Below are 27,681 nucleotides of genomic sequence, written 5' to 3'. Positions count from 1 at the left end.
TGAAATATTATAAATATTTTAAACATTTATTTGCCAAATCAAAGTCATGTGGTGCAACCAAAACGCAAAATCATAGGGAAAAAAGAGGACCCCTGCAGACCCTCGTGAGTGTGTCAAGGTCATTTAGTCTCTTAAAATATCAGACATTTTGATCTTGTGACTTGGAAAGGTAAATTGAGGTTGTTAATTGTAATTTGGTACAACCTGATGATTTTTATTAATGACATTTTTGAGAATTCAGAAAAATTATTATATTATGAATAAGATATTTAAATGTATTACTTTTTACTTAATACATTACACCATGACCATTAATGACTGCTAAATTTAACTGTTTAAAGAGTGCAAGTTAATTTGAAATTATATTGTGCAATTGAATTTTTATGTTAATGTCACAAAAATAGTTTAATACATTTTATTGCATGACTTTGAGAGCTTTTATTGCTGTTGTTTTCAAAAACTTCAGTATTTTATTTTAAAGACTTGTTTGTGACAACTTTGCCATTGTGTTGGAAATGCAGCAAAACTAGTTGAACTGCTGGTTTAAATTTAGTTTTTAATTTATGCTGTAAGTTTGAACGTGCTAAGCCTTGTGAGACCTGACTACACCACGTGCTGCAGGCAGAAATAGAGATGTTCTAATCCATCATGACACATTGTTTCTAGCCTCTGTTGGGAGCAGGAAAACATGGCAACTCTCCCTTTCCTCAATACCCTTCTTGGATATTTTCATTGTCTACACTGACCCTACTATGTCTATATCTCTCTGGTTTGTAGTGCTTTTCATACGATCATGGAAAGTCCTTTGAGCAGCTGTGTAAAGCGCACACACACACACACACACACCTAACTTTGTGATGCTGGCTGTGTTTCGGAGGCCTTTGAGCTGACACATGCACACTGAACTATCAAAAGCCATTTGCGCTTTCTAGCACCGGTCCTCTGAAATTCCCAGTTTGATGTCTGATTTCTAATTTCTCTATCCAATCCCAGATGACGAGAAAAAACTGGTGGAAGAAGTGTTCAGCAACGCCACAGACTGCCTCTCTGATGAAGATAAAAAGCTGCCACAGGTAAATTCTTTGCATATACTCATCCGCGGCTCGTCTGTAAGGCCAAGTGTGGCACCAGAGCCCCACCAAAACATTCATGCAAACATAGACCATACACTGAATTAATAATAAATTATGCATGTGCTCAGCATTCTGCAACACAATATTTCGTATTTTCTTGACTATTTTTTAGTCGTAAAGTGAGCAAGATATATTCAAATTTAGCGCATGGCTTCAGCAGGCATGTATCATGATACTAAGTGGGGCAGCGGATGTAAATCTGTGGAGAAAAATGGGGCAGATTTCTGGCTGTCCCGCTTATTTTCACGTGACCTTACGTAAACCTCGCTCCAAAACAAGACTCTATCAGTCCACTTCAGCTGTGTGTCTGCATCAAGTCAGTAACTTGTTGGCACGTCTGTTCTTCCTATGTGGAGTAGCGTATCAAATTACAGTAATACCCTTTAGTTTAAACTTGCTCATGTGAATAGCTTTTATATACCGTAGTTCTGTTGTGTCTGTTTTATGTTTGAGAATAGACATGGCTGTCTTTTCCTCACTGGAATTCCTCCATAACTTGTAATGTTTTAAAACAACATTCGGACGATACTTAGCAATTCCAAGATGGCATTCTATGAGTTTGTCGTGTGTACTAAAGTGATAATTTTGTCAGCTTTTTTTTTTAAATTTAGTCTTAGTCCTGTTTCAAAATGTACTTTTTAGTTTTTATCATATTTAGGCAACCTTAGTTTCCTGTTTTTGTTTAGTCAAGTTTTTTTACTATTTTAGTTTAGTTTTAGTCAATGAAAACTTAGTCCGATTTTCATCATGCTGCATAATGGTTAAATTATAATCAATTCTAATAAATAGAAATGTATTTTTACATTTTCATTACGATTATTGCATTTTGACCTACAAGCACAAATCAAGAGAATGTCAACCCATACACATGGTTTATTTTACCTCACCTAGTTTCCTTATTTATTATGGGCTATGTATCATATAGGCCTGCTGGTAAAACAGTAAAATTCCTAGAAATCCAATAATTCCAAATTGCATTAATGTATTAAAACAGCAGCAAAAAAGACTTGTGTTGTCACAATGAAGTTGCGTAAGTGCATTTATTCAGCGACCACAATCGCAAATATATTCGAGAGATCCATGTTTGGATTTATTACGGTTCATCACTGAGAAGGTTTGATCGCAGATTTTGTCGCAGCAAACAGCGCAAGCGACTAAAAGACACTTTCATTCAAGCAGAAAATCTCAAATGGAGATCACTAAACTCCAGCTTACTTGTTTGTCTGTCTGTCTGTATTTGTTTGCTTCTGCTGGCCCAGAAAAGTTAGTAAAAACATCGTTAAAATAGTCCAAGTGACTAGAGTTGCTCAACTTTAAGTTTATCAAGTGATGAGAATACTTTTTGTGTGCAAAAAAACAAACAAAAATAACGACTTTATTCAACTATACATTTTCTTCTGTGTGGGCCTCTGACACGAGTTCACTAGAGCGCCACGATGCATGCGCGAGAACTGAGATGATGACGCTCACGATCATTTGATGGGAAAGTTTGAAAGGGAAGCCATTCATTTTGTGCCATTGGTAAGGCACTTTTATGTTTTCTCGGTTTCTCACGATTCGGACATCCAGGAAATGCACGCTTTAGAACCATTTTAGACACTACATCGAGACACATCTGCGTCATCATCTCAGTTCTCGCGCATGCATCGTGGCGCTCTCGTGAACTCGCGTCAGAGGCCCACGCAGAAGAAAAAGAATAGTTGAATAATGTCGTTATTTTTGTTTTGTTTTTTCGCACAATAAGTATTCTCGCCGCTTGATAAACTTAAGGTTGAGCCACTGTAGTCACTTGGACTATTTTAGCGATTTCTTTACTAACTTTTCTGGGCCGGCAGATGAAATTACATAGCAGCCTATGAAGGAGTGAGACAGCTCTCAGATTTCATCAAAAATATCTTAATTTGTGTTGCGAAGATGAACCAAAGTCTTACGGGGTTGAGGGTGAGTAATTACTGACAGAATTTTCATCTTTGGGTGAACTAACCCTTTAATATGCTCCCGTTCATAGAGATTTTTAGATGGATGCTGTGGATTTTTAGGTCGGTTAGAATCTGCGATCTCTGATCTAGTTTGTTTGCGGTTTTCCTCCAACTGGCAACCCGGGGTGTGGAAATGCTACTGGGTAAATGGGCAGTGGGCGAGATCACACAGACCGAAACAAAAACAGACATTCCGACACGGAACACATTTCAGAGTAGAATAACTGGCTGTAGCATTGTTTTTCAGAGCAACAAGTATGTGAACTTAGCTTGTCGGCTTATTAAAAAGAGTCTAATGTTTTGTCGTCTCTTAAGTTTTTATATTTTAACTACATTTTAGTCTCGTCTTAACGATATTGCATGTTGATATAGTCACAGTTATCGTTTAAGGATGTTGGTGACGTCTCGTATTAGTAATGGAAAATAATGGTTGTAAACAAACTTTTTTTTTTGTCAGATTTCATTAACGAAATTAACACCAGTACTAGTCTATCAATCGTCATTAGAGCGCCACCCTCAGGCTGAATAACATAAGGACAATATAATTCTGCCAAAACTGTCTGATGTGTTCAGCAATTAGAATATAAAGCTTACAAAATGTTTATCATAAACTAGCAGATCCAGAATCTGCCTACCTATATTTTACAGCCAGAAGCTGCTACTGCATATACTTTTTGTACAATAATTTTATGGTCTATCATATCACATTTCATTGGTCTATGTTGACAATAAAATTATAAAATTGATGATGTTTAATTTATTTGCTTAGACAATAACGCTTATTGCTGCCTGGATATTTCAAAAAATTGTAAATGCTCATATTAATGTCATATTTCTTATTATTTTACTTGCATGACATTTGTTTAAAGTAGTCACAATCTTTACAACAGTAATGTTTTTTTTTTTAAATAAACCTTTTTTTTTACTAATCTAATTTCAGTAGATTGCTGCCATTGAGCTAATGCACATGTAACACCAGACTTGTGCAGTGTGGTGTGCACTCAAAGACCCAAATATTTTAATAATAATAAAAAATTTGCAACACTTGGAAGTGCCTGAGAGCACATGCCATCCCTATACACAAAGTACACAGATCATCACGAATTTGAAAACAAAATTGAAAAGCAAGCATGCATTCAAAAGTGATTTCAATACCCGGCATATTGATAGTGTCTCCCTGATACCCCTGGTGGTATCAGTATTGTGTGAATTTTCCTCACCGTGAAATCCCTACTAAAGTAATGATGCTAAAAACTCAGCTTTGCCATCACAGGAATAATAAATATGTTTTATTCAAATATAGTAAAACAGTTAGTTTAGATTGCAATATTTCACAATATTACCATTTTACTGTCTTTGGTAACACTTTATTTTAAGGTGACATAGTTACACGTTACTACATGTCATGTACTTACTATAGTAATAACAGTAAATGTAACTTCTTAAAATAGTGTTACCCTGTCTTTTTAATAAATTGAAAATAAATGCAGTGAGCATAAGAAATTTTCATATTTAATTATTTTTTTTACCTACCCCAAACTTTTGATGTTTTGGTAACACTTTATTTTAGTGTCCTTGTTACATGCGTTACATGTACTTACAATAGTAATAACAGTAAATTATGCATAATTACATGCAACTAACCCTCAACCAAACCGTAGTCCTACCCTAACCCTATAGTAAGTACATGTTGTTGCTTAATATTACTCAGTACTTAAAGCAACACTAGGATTTTTTACCTTCAAATAATGTTTCCAAAATCGTTTCAGTGGTTCATCAAGTCGTGACAGGGTGAAAGGCACTTATGCCACCGCTTTGCGGCCCTTTATCTGGTATATCCACGCTATGTAAGATTGCCAGATCGGGTTGCGTTTCTGTAGTTCTAATGAGACATAAGAAAACTACAAATTTGACTTGCTTTACAGCAAGCATTACAATAGATTCCAAAGCCGGTGCTGGATAAACATCGAGCGTGTGCGTGCGACTGTTGGATGCGGTAGGCTAAATTATTTACGACAGCGGTAATGGACAATTCCGCTTCCAACCTGTAGGGCGACCGCAGAGGAAAAGTTCCTTGGTGTTGCTTTAAATTAGGGGTTGCACGACTACTGATTTCTGCTAGTCGATTTCTTATCAAAACAATACTCGAGTTACTCGACTACTCGTCGTTCATGCTACTGTAAATGAAAAGACATGAAATAGCTAGATCTTATCAATAAACATTTATTAATGCATAGCCTAATGCAACAATTACATAAGTAAACTCTCAAAACATTGTAATTATGACATTTCTTTTTTAAATTTTCATGTAACAGTCTAAAGCCAAATAAATAGCCGTTCCTGCCTTTCATTTCAGACGTCTGCTTCTAGGGGCCGTTCACATATCGCGTTTTTTCTGCGCTCAAGGTCGTTTTTTCAAATGTAGGCGCGCGGCCGCGGCAAGCGTTGTACATGTTGCACTAGTTTTTCCAGGCGGGTTTTTCCTTCTCATCTCCAGAAATATATCTAGTAGTAAAGATAATGCAAGGGTTAGAAATAAATTAATCCTTTGCTGAATGATAACTACTTCGACGTCATCATGGAGAGCGCAGTTTGGTTGCATAGCGACGACAGACGCCACAGGAGCGCGAGCGCTTGTAGGAGACATCGGCACGGCCGCGCGCTCTTTCCACACGTTTTTAGACGCAATATGTGAACGGCCTCTTGCAGAGTTGGCCAATTACAATATTTTTTGTCATCCTTGATGAAATACTTCCACACAAATGACGTGTGGTGTCTGTTGGTGACATTCGCCATTTTTAATTCATTTATGGTTAATGGACGCTCGAGTAGTCGATTGTTTCCGACAGCGTCGACTAGTGGTTGAAGTAGTCAATCTATCGACTACTCGACTAGTCTATGCAAGCCCTACTTTAAATATATAATTACACTGTAACAATGACACCTTAAAATAGTGTAACTGATACTTTTAATGATAGTAAGTGGCACATACACAATTGCTAATAAATCTATTTTTATCTTTTTGACTACCCTAATATTTTCCTCACATGGACCACATTTAAAGATGTTCTTTCTTGTACTATAATTAAAATCCCGATTTGTAAAGTTTTTCTGTTTTACCGAAATATTCACTAAACTCATAAGTTCTTTGTTAATTGAAGACCTGCCACACAAACCACAGCAAAGTCAGGCTGTACATGTGAAACTTGTTTGAGGTGGATCTGTGTTAGCAATTCCCAAAATGGTTTTAAGAGGCTCGTAAAACTTTCCACTCTCTTCAGCCCTCCTGTTCACTGTTACTCCTACATCATTTTTGCTGTCATCCTTTTGCATGTTGTAGGAGAGCAGAGCTAGGCTTGTGCTCATGCAGTAGAGGTGCTGATCTCAGATCAGATGGTCTTCAAGGACGCTCTGTCAGTGTGAAGATAAAATGATCCTCCATCAGAATGCCTGCTGTTGGAGGATGAGAGATTACAGGACTGTTCAACTTTTCAGTTTGTGTAAATGTTGCCTTTATGAGGAACGGACCATCCTTCAACTTGACCCCTGCCTGTTTGTTCTCAATGCTACATTTCTGCAAGCTCATCCTGAGCTTTTCACGCTGTTGACCACGATTTGCATTTGCGGATATTTTCACTACCCTCACAAAAATGATAGATTTTAATTTGCTCCTCATTGTTTGAATTTTTTTTAAATATTAATTTTTATATGTATTAAATCTTCAATAGCGTTACATTTTAAATAAGATAAATCTCATTGTATGGAACAGCCTTTCTCAAAGTGGGTGCCGCGGCACACTGGGGTGCCCCCTGACTGTGTCTGGGGTGCCCCCTGACTGTGTCTGGGGTGCCCCTGACTGTGTCAGGGGTGCCGCCAAAAAATTACGTAGGCTAAAAAAAAATAATAATTCTGACATTTCATATATAAATATATTTTAATTTACATAAATACATTCTTCTTCTTTTAACCCTTTCGCACGTACGATCAGTCTAGGCTGGTCCCTGGAGCACCGGTGTGATTAGAACGGTCAGTGCATGACGTGATCAACTGCTAAATTCAAATATGCTTTCGCGCGTTGGCTGGAGCTGAGCCAGAGACAGGCGCGCTCAGCTGTCATATATCACAACTTTTCAGTGTTTTCATCCACATAATGTTTGTTTTAGGTTTCAGACATAATTACTAAAAAAACAATACATTTAGAGTTTGTAAAATACACACTGATGTCAAAGGAAGAGGCAATAATAATAATTTATATTAGGCTATAATTAGTTTTATTCATATCAGATACACATTGTGTAAGTAACTTTAAAATTTACTCTATTCTTCTCCCAGTTCACCTGCCACTTACTTTTATGTATTTCGGGAGAAGTGGATGAATTCACTTGTTGTAAATCCAACAGATCCGATTCTCTGAACTGCTCTGCGGCACAAACTAACATGGCGGCGCCCACGCGCATACAGCTCAACTAACGCGATCGTTATAATGGTGTTCAAAAAACAAAACACTTCCACTTGCATATATTTGACAATCGGAATATCAGATATTTCATGCCATATCTAACAAATTTGTGAATATTTTGAATAAAAAAGTAAAAATGACATAAAAGCAGATCATAATTCATTCATCTCTGTTGTTGCTGCGGTGTGTCACGTGACAAGCAATGACGCGTCACCATGGGAACCATAAAGTGACACATTCTAAATAACGGTCCCCTTGAAAAACTCACGCTGGGGGGGTCAGACAGAATATTTTAAATTTACGTGTGAAAGGGTTAAACATATTATGAACGGATTAATAAAATTGTCAATTCATTTTAGATAAATATATATACAATTTGCATTTGCATTTGGGTTATGCAGTGTTTTTAAATTATATTTTACACTGGGGTGCCTTGAGATTTTATGCACTTTTGAAAGGTGCCCTGACTGAAAAAAGTTTGAGAGAGGCTGGTATGGAAGAGATCAGTGCTGCCTTTTTTGTGGAAAAGAAAAAAAAAAAACATTTTTTACAATAAACTCTTTCTCTGCCAGCCACCGCCAGCATTTTTTATCGTGTTCACAATTTCATGGTCCCCAGAATATTTTATCGTATGAATATCTGAACATGCAATATAACAAAAGAACAGAGCCTCTGCCTTTAAACAAAAAAAACTTTTTATTCTTCCTTAATGCATTCTTTATCAACACTTGAATGTAGGGTGACCAGACGTCCTGAAAAATTCGGGACAGTCCCGAAATCTAAGCTGTTGTCCCGAATCCCGAATCCGGCCCTAATTATCCCTATTACCCTAATATTGTCTGATAAAACATTAAAAGCTGTCCGTGGAGGTTGAGTCGTCCTGCAGCCAGCCCCTGCCGGCTGCTCATTGGCTGCAGCATCTTTTTTTGTTTCTTTTTCTACAAAGATACCGTAGGCGCGAATTTAGATATGCATTGATAAGCTAATTTTCATTAATTCGTTTCGTTGACATGGCTGGTGGACCGAAACCCCAACACGCCGCTAAAAAGCTAAAACGTCTCTGCGGGTACCGGGAGGAGTGGGTGGGGAAGTATCCATGGATTGCCACAGCCTTAAGCGATTAAAGTAAAACGTTCTGCAAAGTGTGTAGGAAAGAGTTTGTTGGCCTATCCGAGTCCAACAACATCCCCAAAGCTTCACAGTCCTATAGCTCGTCCTAGGTCGACGGTTTTGATTTATATGCTGTTTGATGCTGGTGATCGCGTTATTTTACACGTGCAAATGATTACATATATCGCTTGTTTCTGCATCATCTTCGCATGCGTTTTGATCAGGAGATTCATTACTCTTTCAGAAGATGCGTAATAGCGCCCCCTACTGTATAACCGTGAAAACACTGAAAGCCAGAAAATTCCGTCAATGGCGGGGAAAGAGTTAAGCTTGACCAGGTGTGCGAGTAAACAATGACCAACTTTTAAAGTTCCCGTTCTACGTGATCCCATGTTTCAAACTTTAGTTAGTGTGTAATGTTGTTGTTAGAGTATAAATAATATCTGTAAAATTATAAAGCTCAAAGTTCAATGCCAAGCGAGATATTTTATTTAACAGAAGTCGCCTACATCGAACGGCCCGTTTGGACTACACCCCTCTACTTCCTTCTTTAGTGACATCACCAGAACCGTGTTTAGACTAACCTCCGCCCACAGGAATGCTCCCTCAACTCTACTGGCTACTTGCGCACTTCTTATAACTTAGGCTACTGTGTTTACTCAGCTCTTACGGTGATTTTCTGAAGTAAAACTGACGCTTCATCTTTTGTGTGATGTACAATAAACTTTATTAAACTCATCAGTATATGTTTGATCATCATTCGGACCTGGTCCGAAACAGCAGACTTGTATGCTGTTAATAAATAATGGATACATACAAGCAGATGAAAAATACGTTATAATAACCGTAATTAAACTACTAAACTATACCTGTTTCATCTCTATACAGCACTCTGACTCTGTAGGCATTATTGTCCGACTCGAAATGAACGCCGTTACTGAGAGTTTCTGATATCATCATCATTCCGTGAGATGAATTTGTCCTGAGAGACTGAGCGCGAGCTCATGAAGCTCCGCCCCCTGTGTCGTCCAGCAACAGCTCATTTGCATTTAAAGGGCACACACTGAAACAGCTCGTTTTTCTGAGCCCCAAAAAATGTCAATTTAAACATGCTGTAAAAAATGATCTGTTGGGTATTTTGAGCTCAAACTTCACATACACACTCTGGGGACATCAGAGACTTATTTTACATCTTGTGAAAAGGGGCATATAACGGGACCTTTAATTTTTAGGTCAACCATTCCTTGAAAATGTTGTTGTGCTTGTTTGTGTCTTGGAAAATTCGGCCTCGGTGTTACTAGGTCTTTAAGCTGGTTTAAGCTTTAAGCTGGTATTAGCTTCACTATGTTGATCTGACTGAGCTGTGATTTAAACGCAGTAATGGCCTGTCCGAGTCCTGAAGCTGTGTGTGTTTAATCGAGATCATTTCTCAACAGGTGGAGCATGTTCTGCCGTTGCTGAAGAGAGGAATTGGGATTCATCACGGCGGCCTCCTCCCGATCCTCAAAGAGACCATTGAGATCCTGTTCTCTGAGGGTCTGATAAAGGTGACTGGATGAACCTTTGTGTAATGTTGGATAAACACTTTCACATTGGCTGAACATGGAGTCATTCAGAGTTGACAACTCTGAGTCTGACAACTTTCAATTCACTCACTATCTTGTTTTTCCTGTATGAAAATTCTCTCATGGGAAACAAAATGTTTCCAAACAGCTGTCAAAATGACAACAGCTGTCTCAAGAATTTTGTTTCTAAATGTTCAAATCATGACAAATCTTCATTTTCAGGCTGGACCAGCCAGTGTGCATGTGGCGTCCTAGGCGTGCGTCTCAGAACACACTGTTTCTCTCTGGCAGCCAGAGCTTCTAGTGGCAGCTGCAGGGAGACGATGGCTTTACCAATGAGCGATTGCCTCTTATTTAGAAGGCGGGACTTATTCCGCCATATTACGCATTGCACTTTCTCCCATTCATAGTGATGAGTGCACCAACTTTGACACTTTACCAAAGACTTTAGATTTACATTGACTTTAAACTTAATTAATCTAATGCCACTATAATTTCTTGGAGCAATACCGTGAGTTGTGCGCTGCTCACACAAAATGATTTTATGGCTTCAGTTTTGTTTTTTTCTTCATTTCAACTCAACCATCCAATAGTAGAAATGCATCTACTGATATAATGTGTGTATGTATGCATACATGTGTATTTAAATTTAGGTTTAGCGTTCAGCGAAAATAAAGTTATAGACAGGTGCTGTGATTTAAAGATTTAGGTCATATCGTCCACCCCGGAAAAGTTTTGTGTTCCATGGAAGAAAGTCATACAGGTTTGATTAAAGGAATGAGATTTGTGTTTGGGTGCACTGTCCCTTTAAGACACCTCACTAGTTTCTAAGCCAAAATTCTCATAGCTTGTGTGTGTCTGTGTGGTAATGGTTTGGTGTAACATCTCTCTCTCTCTCTCTCTCTCTAGGCCTTGTTTGCTACAGAAACATTTGCCATGGGAATCAACATGCCTGCGCGAACCGTGCTCTTCACCAGTGCACGCAAATTTGACGGCAAAGACTTCCGCTGGGTAAATCACAACCTATCCTCTATCCTGCTTCTCACCAAGATCACTAATCAAATTTCCCAATGCAGTTCTTTGCCTCTTCGTCCACCGTTGCACAGAGAGGACACAGGGTCGAGCAACGGTGCTGTCCAAGCTGCCACGTATTGTTTGCGTGAGTGCGAGGCAATGACTCAAGCTGTTGTGAATAAAAGAGGCCCTTGGCTTAATACTCCAGCACAGAGCGAGTGAGCGATGGAAGCTGCCATCTAAAACGTTTTGTGAGGAACATCTGGTATCCATGAGTCTGCCAGAAAACGAACATTCAAAGTTTGCAGGCACTGAGCCCCTCTCTGGGACTTTTAGCAGTTAATAGAAGATGAGACTGATCTGGGGTCAGCTATGGGTTGCTGTAATATAGCAGAGGAATGTTAGGAGGGGTTATCAGGCAAAAACAATATTTGCAAAACTAATGGGCTGATATGTTACATTGTTTGAGTTTGGTTCCAGATTGTGATTTATCAGAACCGTACCAGTAAGGAACTTTCAGATGGAAACCTTATCATTTGGGCAACTGCAGATGTTTCCCTACAGCAAAATCTATTAACAACCACATCTTGTGGTGATTTTACCACCATTATGCACGTTAACAGAACGCCCATTTTCCTGATCTATTAAAATCAATGGAGAGAAATGCAGAATATAAAGTATAAACAACAGTTCAAAAGTTTGGCTAGTAAGATTTAACAACAACAACAACAACAAAAATTTTGTTCATCAAAGAATCATTTAAAAAAAAATGTATCACGGTATTCACGAAAATATTTACCAGCACAACTGTTTTCAACAGTGTGCACCAGTTGTGAACACTTCATCCATTTTAGTCCTTGGTAACTGTACAGTTTCGTAGCCATTTATTTTGAGCCATTTATTAACTATTACATTTCTATAAATATTAACAAAACAAAATGGAACAAAACAGGATATACATAAGTTAATTCATATTTAAATAAAATCTAATTAAATGTAATGCACTACATGTTTGGGTGTGTCCTTTACAGTTGGTTTGCTGTAAATAAGACTGTTTTTCTTGTCAAAATTAAATTTTTAATGTAAAGTACATGTTCAGTGTTTAATATAATCTTATAGATTTTTTTTGTAGTAGATAATTCAGAAAACCGTTTTTAGCCAACAGTGTGATTACACGTACTGTGTATGGTTAATTTAACTAACTTCTGCAATAGTAATGAATTCGTATTTTTCCACCCCCCACATTAGATCACCTCTGGAGAGTATATCCAGATGTCAGGACGTGCCGGCAGAAGAGGAATGGATGAGAGGGGAATAGTCATTTTCATGGTGGATGAGAAGATGAGCCCTGCGATTGGCAAACAGTTACTGAAGGTAAACATGCCAACATGACAATGATGAATCTGTATTTTTGTTTTCATATTTGGGTGAACTGTTCTTTTTAAGCAGTTCTCCTCAAGTTTTGTTCAGGTGATGGCCAACACACTCTGACGCACAAACTTTCTGATCCTAAACCCCTTATCCTCCTCTAAGCCTTGGCACCCTCTGTAAGGGGCCGCCCCATTCATTAATACACTCTTTAACATGAAGTCTATAAGCTCTCTCGGTCTCACATGCCTGCTTGCCAGGATTCGTCCCTGCAGACTCACGATTCCCCCCTCTGAAGCTTGGATTGCCACATCCCATCTCTACTTGGGGTCCTTTAAAAAGTCTTGCTCAATGCCCTTTTGACTGAATTCAAATTGTACTTTATTAGGGTCTTTTGTAAGTTTCAAAGAGAATACTGAGAAAGCCAAGTCACTAAAATGAGTTGTCTGGCACACATCAGTAGTGCCTTCTCAATTTTCTTCTCTGGGCCTGCGTAGAATCAGACTCTGTGTTGCAAAACCTGTTGATTTATAGACAGCTCTGTGGTTTTCTTACTCTTAGCGTGGTCAGTTGTTTACTCATGTATAAAGGCTTCATTGGTTGAACGTTTTATTTTATTTGCGTTATGGAATTTAAGAGATGTTTGCTTTGGTAGCACAAGCTTTTATTCATCCATTAGTTTTCTGCTCTGGCGTCTATGGCAGCCCATAAAACTGTGGTAAAAATGAAATTGTGAAATTTGTCACACAGATACAGGACAGTCCCAACATTAACCATAGCAAATTTGAAGTCTCTAACTCAGTCCCTCTATTGCCACCAACTGTCCAAATTCTTTTTCTTTTTGACATGTGAAGGCCAGATATGGTAATCCATACTCAGATTTTGTCCTCTGCATTTAACCCATCCAAGTTAGTGCACCAACACATTAGGAGTAGTGAACACACACACACTTTTGAACTAAAGGCTAGAAACAAAACAAAATATTCCCTCTGATTCCTTGGCTCAAGATGATTAGATTCCTTGATGTGTTTCTATGAATTTGTTCAAATTGTTTCAGTGATTCAATTCAAAACTCTGATTAGACTATTCATTTGTCCTCACTTGTAATGTTTATGCATGTGATTTTTCTGGCATTTAAGGTGATAAGTAAAAATTGTGGGTAAATGTGCTTTTTATTATATCAGTGTTTCCCATTTATTACCTAGACTCTGGCGGCCCACCATAGTTTAATCTGAATTGGCACAGTTTCATAATGAACCAAATATAACATAAAAAGTCTTTTTTTTGTGTGTGTGTGACTGCTTTGGCAATGTATCTGTCAAGTGAACAAAAACGTGATGTGGCTTAGTGCCCTTGTCAGATCTCAAAAGGCTGCATAAGTGTATAGTCTTTTGCACTGCATATTTCAAAGCGAAGCACTTTCGGCATATTCCACATCTCGGTTCACAGCGAATGAATGTAGCGAACTCCCTCATTCTTCCACCGTATGGGTGTCAATGGATTGTGTTGGATTCATGATTTATTGGGTTACACCTTTTATTCTCGTAGGGTACGGCAGATCCTCTGAACAGTGCATTCCACCTGACATACAACATGGTGCTCAATCTACTGCGTGTGGAGGAGATCAACCCAGAGTACATGCTGGAGAAATCCTTCTACCAGTTCCAGCACTATAGAGCCGTGCCTGGCGTTGTGGAGAGTAAGAATGATTATGATTTAAAGGACTATTTTCCATAGATAAATTCTGTAATCATTTATGCATCATCATGTTGTTCTTTGTGAAACAGAATAGCAGGAACATTTTTCAAAATGTCCTTGTTTGTGTTTGATAGAAAAGTCTGTTAGTCATACGGGTTTAGCACAACACAAGTTAACATTTGGTTAACTAGATTTTCTTGTTCATTAGAATTTACATAGAATCAGTAATTGGGTTGTTGTTACAGAACTTCTTTGTTTCTCACTTGTGTCTTTATTTTCTGTGATTCTCACAGAGATGAAAAAGCTGGAGGAGGAGTATAATGCAATACGAATCCCCAATGAAGAGAGCGTGGTGACCTACTACAAGATCCGTCAGCAGCTGGCCAAACTGGGCAAGGAAATTGAGGAGTTTGTTCATAAACCGAGATATTGCCTGCCCTTCCTGCAGCCAGGCAGACTGGTCAGGGTAAATGGCCAGTGGCTCTTTCTGTACAAAGACAGTGCAAATACAGTTAATGTTTCATCTAACTCTAGCAACCGTTTTGTTGGAAAATATAGCCCCTCAGACCTGCTTGGTTTTGTTGGTTTAGTGAAACTGAAATTGCTAAACGCTTTTTGGGTTTTCATTTCCAGGTGAAAAAGGAAGATCTGGATTTTGGTTGGGGTGTAATCGTCAATTTCCAAAAGAAGGCAAATGTCAAGGTATTATCTGTTTTTTTTTCTTTTTGTGGTTAAAGTGCCCAACTATAAGAGGTCATGTCGTGAGGAATCAAATTTTCCTTGATCTTTTGAGACTTGTACTAGTTCTTGTACTTTCAGAACTCAAAATGTCCTTCCAAGTGGAAAAAAGTAAACTAAAGGCTGTAATACACTACATGTCTAGACAACAAATCGAGGACAAAATCTGTGCAAAAGTAAAGTCAGTGCTAGTTGCTGAAAGTCAGAGACAACTTGCAGATTTTGGGCAGTCGAAGTTGTCCGAGATCACAAAACATATTATATCCATTCAGATTATATCAAACATGTTTGACATTTTATCCAATTTTAGAATAGTTTTTGTTTCTCCTAGCAATGAGACACATTTCTGCATGAGTTTGTGTTAGAAAGACTTAGGCTGTGTCTCCACCAAAGCATATTTTTTTCAAATGATTTGGTAGACTCACGCCCTTAAAGTCTGGCAGAGTGTGATCTTCAGTCGTTTAGTGTGTGATGTTCAGTTTTCTCTGTAACCATTTAACTAAATCAGCAGGTGTTTGATGCCTAGTGTTTTAAAAACTGTACGGTTTTTAAAAGCCGTGATGTGTATTCCAGGCTTAAGCTGCAAGAACGGGCAGCTTTCTTTCATCAGACATGATGACATGTATCACCACTTGGTTCTGAAATGCCCAGTAGCAAAAAAACAATTATTTTAAAGGGGTCCTATTTTGCTTTTCCACTTTTTCAACTTTAGTTAGTGTATAATGTTGCTGTTTGAGCATAAAAAAGATCTGCAAGGTTACAAAGTCCGTTCCAGAGAGAGATATTTTATTTAACAGAATCCACTTTACAAAAACTACATTGAACGGCTCGTTTGGACTACAACGCGTTTTTTCCGGATCTTGTGAGTCACAATGTTACTCGTTTAAATAATGCCCGCCCACGGAATGGACAAAAAAAAAGGGACAAGGCCTAGATGAGCTGCGTTAGAGAAGACAGTGTTGGCGCCATGTCAGAGACATTTTTTTTCCATCCAACATTTCGAAAACTCGATTTGTTTGACCTTCCTAAGGCTGACGAACTTGGAGTGGTTATAATTTATTTTTAATACCGTTCCTGAACATTGTAACCCCAACGTTTATCTGTGCGCTGCACATTTCTATGAAGAACAGCTTGTTTTCTGTTGCTTTTGTAAGCTCTCGCTTTTGTAAGACGCTTCGCAGATCCTTAGGAAAATTAACCATGGTTTAGTGATCGATTACTGTTTGTATTACCTTAGTTTTCCGACAAATATTACGATTTAATGGTGGATAACATTGCATCTATAATGTATAAGAAAGTAAAAAAAAACATACCACTCTGAAACTCTGTGAAGTCCGTGCATGAAATCCGTTCTGCACGATCCTCTTGTATGTTAACATTGTCAGGGTCTGAATCGGGCTTGAATTGGTTTGAAATTTACACCATCCTCAATATTTACACTAAAGCAGAACTCGCGGTTATGAAGAGGCGGGACTAACAACACACTGGGCCAGCTAACCAGTCACAGCACTTTTTGTATTTCGGAAGGAAAGGGCTTCATCGAAAATGAAGCGTTTGAGAGACACTGGGGAGAGGTGCTGTAATAATGTAAAATATGTGAAAAACAATGCATTTTTTGAAGCAAGCATGAAAACATTCTAGTACACCCGAAAAACATTCTAGTACACCCCAAAAACAGTAAAAGGGCATAATGGGACCCCCTTAAAGGTCATGGAGTCGGTGTTAAATGGTCATGAAAAAACAAATTGTCTTTTTTTTTTTGGTGCAGAAAAAAATTGTGTATGTTCTTTGTAGGCTGGAGGTGGTGATGTTGACCCGTTGTTTGTGGTGGAGGTTCTGGTCCACTGCAGCAAAGACAGCGTAAAGAACGCGGCCACAGAGGCAGCCAAACCAGCAGGCCCAGGGGAAAAGGGCGAGATGCAGGTGAGAGTGTTTGATGGTTAACATACTCCAGAATTGACACACCAGCTTAGATTACATATAGAAACTAGTGCTGCTGAAATTAACGCGTTAACGCATGAGTTTTTTTTCTCCAGTTTAACGTGTTTAAAAATATTTATTAAAATATGAATAAGTATTTACGCAATTACCAGAGCATTTTTTTTATATTAATATTATATTAATATTTTTTTATATTATATGATCATGCTATCATTCATTCAAGTGCTATTAAACCATTCAAGCACGATAAGATGCAAAAACGTAAAAAAAAGCTTAAATCTGTACTGACGTGTTGTCTGTGAATTTCCTGTCTGTGTGACACATGACTTGTGCGCACAGAAAGCCGTTTCTCGCTTTGGCGAGTATCCTTATAAAGTCTTAAATTAGTTAAAGTCTTAAATGACCTTAAAAAGTTGTGTCAGGTCCGTGACATGCACTTTCTGATCTTAAAGTGACAGCAGCTTAATAAACCTTGCTGCTGTCTGTGTCATTAATGTTAACCAAAGAACAAGACAGAGAAAATCACTCACTGTTCTTGACCTGAATACCTTTTGTAGCTTTAATAAAGATTAATCTATATTAAATGTATAATTTATGCAGTGGAGACTGTGAAGTGTTTGATTAACTTTATTAAATCAAAAAACAAAATTAAAACCAAACTTATGTGATTTAATGATCTAATATTTATATTTAATTTCAGGTTTATTTAAATTCCTGAAAATAGTTTTTTTGTCGACAACTTGTCACAGCATAAAAATCACAAAGTGCCACGATACAGCTGTGATTTTTGTCATTGTTTTCCTCTTTTGACCTCTTTCCCCAAACGTTAAGCAATTCAGCCGGCGCTCCAGAGGTTTGAGGCTCAATGGCTTTAGCTTATGGCTCTTGTTTTTCTTCCCCATCTCTGTGGGCTCGTAAACTCTGCTTTATGTCTGCGCCGGTCCTGCTAAATGTGTTTAGATTGACCCTCCTGCTTCTCGCTGTGTGTTTTGGTCATATATGGCCACGATGTGAAGTTCTTCATGCAGAGGCAGCCGGAGGAGGTTCGTCCAATCAGAACTGTCTGTTTATCGTTCAGGTTGTTCCTGTGATTCTTCATCTCATCACCTCCATTAGCTCTGTTCGGCTCTACATCCCCAAAGACCTGCGGCCCTACGACAACCGACAGAGCATGCTTAAATCCATACAGGTCAGTGCACGCACACACACACACAGTGGGTATATTTTGAATGGCATACTTCTCGTGTATTTTTTATTTTTATATATAAATTCTCATTTAAAAATTAAGATGTTTTTACACAATTCAATTCAAAATGATCAGTATTTAGGTATTAACTTAACACATCACTGTATTAAAGGGAACCTATTATGCCCTTATACAATGTCTTGATTTAGGCTTGATTTTGGGCTCTACTAGAACAGGTTTTTATGCTTGAATGTTCAGAAAACACAGCGCCCCTTACCATAACTGCTAGTTTCAACACACTAACAACACAACTCAACCAGGACTTGCCTCTTTTTTTGCATATGCCTTGGGTGGGAATTATTCAAATGAGGGATACTGAGGCATTTTACCACTTTTGCATACTACCGCACATGCACTACACTACAAAAAGTTAGGGCACATCTGTGTTGTTCTGTGCTGAGTGTAGCAAATTGCTTAATCTTGTTAATCCTGAACCCTTCCCTACACAATCACACAGTTCCTTTACACTTCACCGAATTGGCCTCAATTAGTTGCCGTTGAGTGATGATCTTTATAATAATGAGAGATTTTAAAGATTAAAGCACATGACTGCTTCTCATTCCTAGGAGGTGCAGAAACGTTTCCCAGATGGTGTTCCACTGCTTGATCCCATAGACGACATGGGTATCAAGGATCCAGCGCTGAAGAAGGTCATTCAGAAGGTGGAGGCGTTCGAGCACAGGATGTACACGCACCCCCTGCACAGCGACCCCAACCTGGAGGCAGTTTACACACTGTGTGAGAAGAAAGCGCTGGTGAGTCCTCTAGGATGTGCGTGAATGTGCAGAAGTCAAAGCTGGAATGATATAAATGTCATTTCTTTTCATAGACGCAGCCTTTTTCTGGTCAGTGTAGGAGTCACAAATGTCATTTGAAATATGGCTCCATTGTTTAGCGTGCTAGACGGGGTGGATGTCATTTCCTGCAGCTGAAATCTTGAAGGTCCACCAGAACCAAACAAAAGCTGGAAACTGGCTTTAGTGCAGGGTGAATAGGTGCTCGGATCGGATCACAACAATCATACGGCCACATAGTTGACCACATTGTGCAACGGTATTAAGAGGATAAGTGTTTTTGTTTTAATACGGTCTCTGTAGGCTTTGCACATGGGTTATGTTTGTTGTTGGGAGTATGCGTTATGGGATCAAATGGTCAGATGCATCATGGAGACTTGGAAAATCCCTCCAAACCAGATTAGACTTGGTTAGATCAACCCTGTTCTATAAAGATCTACAGGAACTAACCCAGAACTGAACCTTCACTATGGCCTAGAGAACCTAATACTTTCTGTATTAAACGCAGGGTAGCTGATTTGTTCCAGAAATGTTTTATGCTGATTGAAAGTCTCTTCACACCCTGAATAAAAAGTTCAAACGACAATCACCAGTGACAACTGGAGATTCACCCATTGTAAAATGCAAAAGACTTCGGAGTGGCTACAGAAAAAAAAGAGACTGCAACCGGGCCCATGCGAAAACACGGATAATATTGGAAGGGCATTAAATGTAGTCACGCAATGCGAATGTTGTTAACATTAACAATTTGAGAACAAAGTATAATTTGTACGGTTTGACGTGATATGATAAGCGATCGTTAGATTTAATCAGCGTGATTTACTGCGATGCTTTTTTCCCTTAGTTGGTCAGAACAAAAGTGGATGTTACTGTTGGATGCCAAAAGTTGGATGACATTTTCCAGTGAAAATCCTTATGTTGGTCATACTTCCAAAAAGTAGAATCTGTGATTGCGAATGCCAGGATCCACACCGGTGCGGCGACCGACAGCTGCACATTCTCCTCAAAACATTGGATTAATCCATGCTGTGCCGTGCCGAGGCACAACCCACGTAAAGCTGATAATTCCGCGAGTAACTGCAATTGCAGATTTCAAACAGAGATGGCGACAAAGAGGAAAAACTGCGGACTGCAGCTTTAAAATAAATTCTGTATAAATATTGTATGATATTTCATATCATGTGATTTTTATTTCTCTTAGTATATTATTTCTATACTTAAAATATTGTAAAAATATAAAAAAAAAATTGTTTACTTAAAATATATAATGTATATATTATAATTAATATATTGTTATTTCTCTTAGAATTGTATTAATTATTGGATTTATTCTTAAAATATTATATTCATTGGATTATCCTGAAATATACTTTAGCGTATCAGTATTTAAAAACTTAGTGTTTATAATTTAAAATTATATTGTGTTTGAGTTTAATTTTTATCTTTATATAATTTTAATATTTTAGAGTTTAGTTGTTTATTTTTTTATATTACATGTTAATATATTAAGTATTTTATTTCTTTGAATTAAAGTATACTGCTCATGACTTTCTTAAAACATTGCTGGCCAGACTTTGTCATATGTTTGCTTTTTAAGTCTATTATAAAATATTCAATGTATCTTATTTTTTGGGTGATTTGAATGACCTTCACTCTCTTTCAGGTTATTGACACATTTTCTGGTTTATCGTGAGGTGCAGATGCCCTCATTGTGAGGTTCATTGACCTCATGTCCTAGTTGTAGACTACTCAGACCACACATTAGCATCAGCAATACACCATACAGTGAGTGTGGTTATTAAATTCTAAAGCATGTGTTGATTGTTGGATGTGGTTTCTGGGGGAGTGAGAAATTCTTGCCCTTTTTGCTTGAGAACAGTTTGGCTCTTCTCAGTGTCCTGTTTTCAGTCTGAGCCTGAATCACTTTAGAAAGATCTCAGATAAGCTGTAAAGAGGGTAATGGCATTAGGGCAGAGTCTAGTAAGGGGTGAATCAATTGTGCCTTAGAAGGCCAACACCATTTAACCTTACTGTCTCAGCTGATATTAGCTATCTGGACTGATTTGGGTTTCCTCTTTTAGTGAATGGTAGCTAAGTGTTTAATATTGTCCTCTGTCACTACAGGTCAGTGCTGAAATGTATAGCACTCTGATGTTGATAGGATTTTAAGTTCAAAGACTATGAGTACATGAACCATAATTTATGACTTTTGATCCGTAGGTAATGCTGCAATCAAGTGTTTTTTGATATTTTCAGTTCAGGGCATTATCAATGTCTTAAATAAAAATAAACTATTAAAGATCATTTTCAGTAATCAATAATATAAATAAATAAAATATAAAAATAAATACTAGATGCAAAACTAAAAAAAAAGAAAGAAAAGAAATGTTGCCTTGGCAACTAAGTTCTAAAACTGAAATAAACACAAAGCTAAATAATAAACCAGCGATAAAAATAAAGCTAAATAGAAATATTAAAGAAGCCTAACTAATAAAAAGGATAAAAGCACATAACAAAATTACTTAAACTTTTAAATAAAATGATGTAAATGAAAACTGAAAATATAAAAAAGAACGTGCTACCCACTTCCTGTTTGCCGCCCTCTTCTCCATGAACAGCAGTTCCGTTTGGGTGTTTGTCGTACAGCAAAAATAAAGTGTGTTCTAGAGTAGTAACTTCACATGCGTTGGCTGATCTTGAAGAAAAATGTTCTGCATCATGTGGAGCAAAGAACCATGACTTAAGTTAGACAAATGTTTGCCCATGTTTTATGCACTTAGATGGTGGCGCTGTCTCCACTAGTTTTGTTTATTCAGTGTGTTGTGAGTGTGAAGTCTATGCGTTAAATCATTACACTTCAGATACCGCCTTGTTTTCTATGTGGCGCCTCTGCCGTCAAGTTTGTTGATGCCAAACGTTTTAACTGAGTGCGAAGTAAAAAAACTCATGTGCGTGTTTACAGATGCCGTTTGTTTGTGGAAAGCTCTAATGGTGTATTTTGTACGCAAGAGCGTGTGACAGGTGTGTTATGAGTAGCTCTACTATTTTGTTGTTTCTCTCTGGAACATGCGTCTTAATGTACGTTTGTTCCAGGAACATGTAGTTGTTGATGTGGTAAACCACATTTAAAGCAGTAATATGTGTGTTTTCTCACTGTGCTTGTGTGTATCAGATTGCAGGGGACATTAAAGCGGCGAAGCGTGAGCTGAAGAGAGCTCGCACTGTGCTGCAGATGGATGAGCTGAAGTGCAGAAAGCGCGTGTTGCGGCGCCTGGGGTTCGCCACTTCTTCTGATGTCATCGAGGTGAAAGGTCGCGTGGCCTGTGAGATCAGCAGGTAAGAAAAAATCATTCTAGTTCACAATTCTAGTCCTTGTTCTAAACAGTTATAGCTAACAGACATGCGTCTAAAAGCAAACAAAACTCCAGTTTTTCACCCTAACAGCCCTTGTGTTGAATACTCAGGTTTGTGTGTAAAGCGTCTTGTGTATTTCCTGTGTTTACAGTGCAGATGAGCTGCTGCTGACAGAGATGGTGTTTAACGGGCTGTTCAACGACCTGACGGCGGAGCAGGCCACCGCGCTCCTCAGCTGCTTCGTCTTCCAGGAAAACGTAAGGCCAAAATGTCGTCATGCACATGCTGAGATGTGGTGAGGATGTAATATGAGAGAAGTCAATGGGTTATGACAGTTATGGGCCCAAATAACCAGTTGTGTTTGTATTGAAACGGTCATGAATGCAGGGAATGAGGCTATTCAAAGGCCCAGCTTCTATTTGAGACTTGTGAAGAGCATGCCTCCTTCATTGAATGATTGCACTATATGGAAATTAGCTCATAAAAATTGTATCATATATTTGATTTGATACTGTATTGTAGGTCAATTTGTAAGAAAAGTTTTGTTAATTTGGAAGTTTTCAAATTCCATACATGCAGCCAGAATTAAAAAAAAAAAAAAAAAAACAGGATACATGCTGATGCCGAAAATTATGCCGTGTACACTGCAAATTAGCCATGGACGTAGTTTCACAGTAAAAAAAAAAAAAAAAAGAATATATATATATATATATATATATATATATATAATTTTTTTTTTTTTTTTTTTTTTTTTTTTTTTTCGGGAGAGATTAAACAAACTACTGAAAGACTGTTCGGCTGTATTTGCTTTGGGCTTTAAAGGTACAGTAGCAAAAACAGAAAATCACACACAGACAGATATTCCCACCCCAAACACGCCATTTGTTCACCCAGTATCATGTCTGATCCCGTTGTGCCGTGTGTTGTGCATGTTGGTTCGTGAAGCGTGTTGGTCATGGGACAGCTGCTTATTCTTGGTAGTCATCTGTCAATTTGAGCCTTGTCACCTGCCATACACTGGTGGGAAAGACTGGGATAGAAAGGAAAAGCATCCCACAGCAGAGAGAGAAGTTTAAACGTTTTATTTTACCATGGAACTGGGTGAAAGTGTCGAGTGAATCCTGGTGATTGAGATTTATGAATTTTCAATGGTATGGAAAAAAAAATGTATATCCTAAAACCTTATTTAAAGCAAAAAATAACTATATTGTGATCGTGTTAAATAAAATGACTTGCGTTGTGATACAAGATTTTGGTCATATCGCCCACCCTAGCCTAATCTATTAATTGATTCAAATGTTTAAGAAATGCAATTCATACATAGTGACTTGAATTAAGTTAAGTTTTAAGTCTAAAAAAATTTACCAAAATGTGGTTGAGCTGTCCTGAAATCCTAAATAAAAGGAGGAAATAGTAGTAGATGTATAATATAGCATAATCAATTATTGTTTCTTAGAAAAAATATTACATTACTGCTGTACTGCTTAATATTTAAGAACATTTTCCTGCCAAATTAAGTCTTTTGGTGTAACACACAAACATGTAATTGACATTTTTTGAGCCTTTAAATTTAAGGGGTTTTGTCACATGATGGAGAGTTTACCTGTTGCTTTTTACCTGTTGCTTTTAAGAAGTCAATCCATTTTAAACATATTTGATGTCATCCATTGTTCAAAACTAAAATGAAAGCCTCTCCCATGAAGCCTGGCAGATCACATTCCTATTATGCATCATTTAGACACTGTCACTGTGCACTGTGGTATATTTGTTCTGACAGTGTTCCTTTATTCCCGTCCACAGGCTAATGAGATGCCCAAACTGACAGAGCAGCTGGCGGGACCCCTGCGACAGATGCAGGTAGTGTGTTCGAGGGGGAGGACTTGTTCAACCACCCTGAAATTCTTCACATTACAAGCTCACTATCACACACACACTATTTACCAAATAACTCTTAAACTCCCTCCTCTGTTTGCATTCACGGATTATGCAGATAGGTCAGTCTGATCTTCCATAGACTCAGTTTTGAACAGTTTTTACAGTGTGTGAAGAGTTTCTGTGTGGTACATGTAGGTCAGTTTGATGGCCTCATTTCACGACTACATTTGCTGTATAGTATAAAATTAAGACATGGCACTCTTAAAAATAGGGATGCACCGATATGAACATTTTGGCCGATATTTAATTATATTTAAAAGCAGATACCCGATATATTGGCCGATAAATCTAAATCCACATTTTTATATAATATTCCAAGCTTCTGAAGCCAAATTGGCTGCGGTGGGAATTGTCCTATATTGTCTTGAATGTGTGTGTTCTGCTGCTGTGGTTGTAGGAATGTGCCAAGCGAATTGCTAAGGTGTCCGCAGAGGCCAAGCTGGACGTGAACGAGGACACTTACCTGAACCAGTTCCGCCCGCACCTGATGGATGTGGTCTACACCTGGGCCAACGGCTCCTCGTTCGCTCAGATATGCAAAATGACAGATGTGTTTGAAGGTACTAGCTCCCTCAGAACAACAGTCAGCCGTCACAAAAATACTGCATTTCTGCTTGTCGAGCTTTCGCATATTTGCGAATTAAAGCATATGTTAAACATTGCTGTGATTGTAAGGCTCTTTTCCTTTGGCCAGTGTTGTGTCTTAGGCTATCAGTATCAGTGAATCATTTTAATGTTCACTTAAGTCCATATAAGGTGTTGTGTAAAATATATTTATAGAAAATATATTTAAAATATACACAGTTGAATTTAATTTATTAAATATTAGTTATATTGGTACATAGAATGATATTTCATTTGTTATACTTTTTTGTTATATTTGTATATTACCTTTTTTTTTTTACTTTTTTTTTTTTGAATCAGTATTATAGTCGCTGTTTGCTCTATATTATGGCTCTCCATATTTGGAGAAATTACACTTTTTAATGCACTAACACAACTATTGATATTTGGGTAAAAAATATATAATTTTTTTACCTATATTGGCCAGCTCTATTTCCCGACAATGGCTTGTTTTGAGTTCTACTATAAAAAGACTATTTTCATATCATCTGTTTCCCAGAAATGAACAAATGTAATTAGGTTGTGAGAAAAGTGGGAATCGGCGATGTTGTTGTTGGTCCAGACTTAAGTGCCGCATGAGACATGTTGGGAAATGAAAGGGTTTAAGACGTCTCTTCAGCATGTCTTGTCCAGAGATTTGGCCGTGTCCACAGCATGACGCGAGCCTTGAAACGCGGATCTCATGTCTTTCTGTCAAAAAATAAATCAAAATCCCCATGTGTCCGTGCTCCAGCCCCTGAGTGAGATTTTGGCTGTGTTCGTGTGCATTAGCAAACAGCAAAGCACTTGTAGTGATAAATTGTGGTCAGGGAGAGATGTTATATGAAAAATTTAGAAGTTCCCCTATTTACTTTCTCTCCATCCCCCTTTCACCTCGTACTGGATTGGTCTCATTGGAGATCTTGGAACATCATGCCAGTAAAGCCCCTTGTGCCAAGAAAGGTTTCTTAGAGATAAACATTTCTAATGCAACTGGACATTGGAACTATGGGTTACAAGCACTGAAAATGACCATATGTGATTGGTATGTAGTGAGCACAGAGAGGACTTACTCTCTCTCTCTCTCTCTCTCTCTCTCTTCTCTCTCTCTCTCTCTCTCTCTCTCTCTCTCTCTCTCTCTCTCTCTCTCTCTCTCTCTCTCTCTCTCTCTCTCTCTCTCTCTCTCTCTCTCTCTCTCTCTCTCTCTCTCTCTCTCTCTCTCTCTCTCTCTCTCTCTCTCTCTCTCTCTCTCTCTCTCTCTCTCTCTCTCTCTCTCTCTCTCTCTCTCAGGCAGTATTAATCCGCTGTATGCGCAGATTGGAGGAGCTCATGAGGCAGATGTGCCAGGCGGCCAAGGCCATTGGAAACACGGAGCTGGAGAACAAGTTTGCAACGGGTAGGACATGCTGTAGACTCGTGGTGTGACTCATTCAGCTAAATAGAGCCATGTGAAGAGTATCCAGTTTATTGTGGGCAGCTTTAAGCACTTGACTGGTGAAGCATCTTGGAAAGATTGAATTATTGATCACATTCTGTGAACCTGTGGGCTTGAGATATAAGATAACGTTAACTATAAAGCCACAATCCAAGATCAAGTGCTTTAACTGTTTACAACAAAGACTTTATTTTTTTCCTTGAAATCTATAGCGCTGAAAGAAGTAATTTATGCAATTCAAAATATCTTTTTGCATTCATATGGCTGTAACAGACCTCCATACTCAAGGGGGCACAAGATTTTCCTTCCCTTCTGTTCCATTAAACCAGAAGTGTTTAGTTAACTAGCTATGAACATGTCCACTTCAACTAGTTAGCATGAAAGGGAAAACCATAGAAGAGCTCAAGTTTGTCATTATGAATTGCCATCTGACACTTTTCCTAATGCAACGACACGTTAAACTCCACTTGTGTAGCCATGAGCATCATTGTTCATGTAATTACACTACACGCCCTGCGCAAATGATCTTCACATGTAGGTAGAAGTGCGAGACTTGTTAGCATATTGCTAAGCTAATAATGTGTTAAGCATAAAAATGTGGCTCAAATTTATTCCAATACACTGTTTTAAGCATGTTGCTAAATCCAATTACACTATTCGATAAGCTAGCAAATGTCAAAATCAATTCCAATCTAGTTGGATGTTAGCATGCTGCTAAGCTAATTTAGTATTTGATTTGCTAGCAAATATGTAGGTCAAAATCAATTCCAATACATTTGAATGTTAGTATGTCATTAAGCTACTTGCCAATAATTTTAACAAGTCTAAATAATACAGCACAGACAAATGTCAAGTAAATAGCTGACCATTTTTAATTGGATTGCATTATCAATACTTTTCAATATAGAATAAAGTATATTTGTAGTCGTCCACCAGTCTGCTGCAATGCATTGTGGGACCCTCTATAAAAGATATGCAAATATGACAGTTCGCCCACCGTCAACATAAGCCCGCGTGCAGGACTCAGATAAGGGTTATCTTGAGTCCTGCACGCGGGCTTATGTTGACGGTACCCGTGGGTGACACGCTAATATTTGATGTAACAGGTGGAATAATATTTACGTGTCTGGTGCGGGCGCGCGGTAGACACGGGAGGACTGCGAGTGTCAGTGAGAAATATGATGGAATAACACAATTTAACTTGTATAACTTGATATAATAGTTATATAGCAGTGATATTTTCGGGATATTCTAGTAAGCTAATTGCCTGCACAAAATATGATAGCATTGTAATATACAATATAATATG

At 38.1% G+C, this 27,681-nt stretch overlaps 1 protein-coding gene across 2 annotated transcripts in view; it reads left to right on the top strand.

The window, feature by feature from the left end:
- mtrex (Mtr4 exosome RNA helicase) overlaps positions 1-27,681 on the top strand; it is a 39,567-nt gene that overhangs the window by 11,497 nt on the left and 389 nt on the right. Inside the window, exons 12-26 of one of the 2 annotated variants that reach the window (XM_081353794.1) lie at positions 994-1,073; positions 10,118-10,228; positions 11,156-11,257; positions 12,509-12,634; positions 14,177-14,327; positions 14,620-14,792; positions 14,960-15,028; positions 16,859-16,987; positions 18,084-18,194; positions 18,818-19,006; positions 22,218-22,381; positions 22,551-22,656; positions 24,200-24,256; positions 24,732-24,894; positions 26,228-26,333. In XM_081353794.1, the coding sequence (XP_081209920.1) occupies positions 994-1,073; positions 10,118-10,228; positions 11,156-11,257; positions 12,509-12,634; positions 14,177-14,327; positions 14,620-14,792; positions 14,960-15,028; positions 16,859-16,987; positions 18,084-18,194; positions 18,818-19,006; positions 22,218-22,381; positions 22,551-22,656; positions 24,200-24,256; positions 24,732-24,894; positions 26,228-26,333 (1,837 nt within the window). Of the gene's footprint in view, positions 1-993; positions 1,074-10,117; positions 10,229-11,155; positions 11,258-12,508; positions 12,635-14,176; positions 14,328-14,619; positions 14,793-14,959; positions 15,029-16,858; positions 16,988-18,083; positions 18,195-18,817; positions 19,007-19,889; positions 20,055-22,217; positions 22,382-22,550; positions 22,657-24,199; positions 24,257-24,731; positions 24,895-26,227; positions 26,334-27,681 lie in introns of those variants that run through there. The other variant, XM_081353795.1, reaches the window with a different exon arrangement.

Source organism: Scardinius erythrophthalmus, assembly GCF_964197995.2.
Source record: "Scardinius erythrophthalmus genome assembly, chromosome: 23".
Classification (NCBI taxonomy): domain Eukaryota; kingdom Metazoa; phylum Chordata; class Actinopteri; order Cypriniformes; family Leuciscidae; genus Scardinius; species Scardinius erythrophthalmus.
The sequence above is the reverse complement of the archived record's forward strand: the minus strand, read 5'-3'. Positions and strand labels throughout refer to the sequence as shown.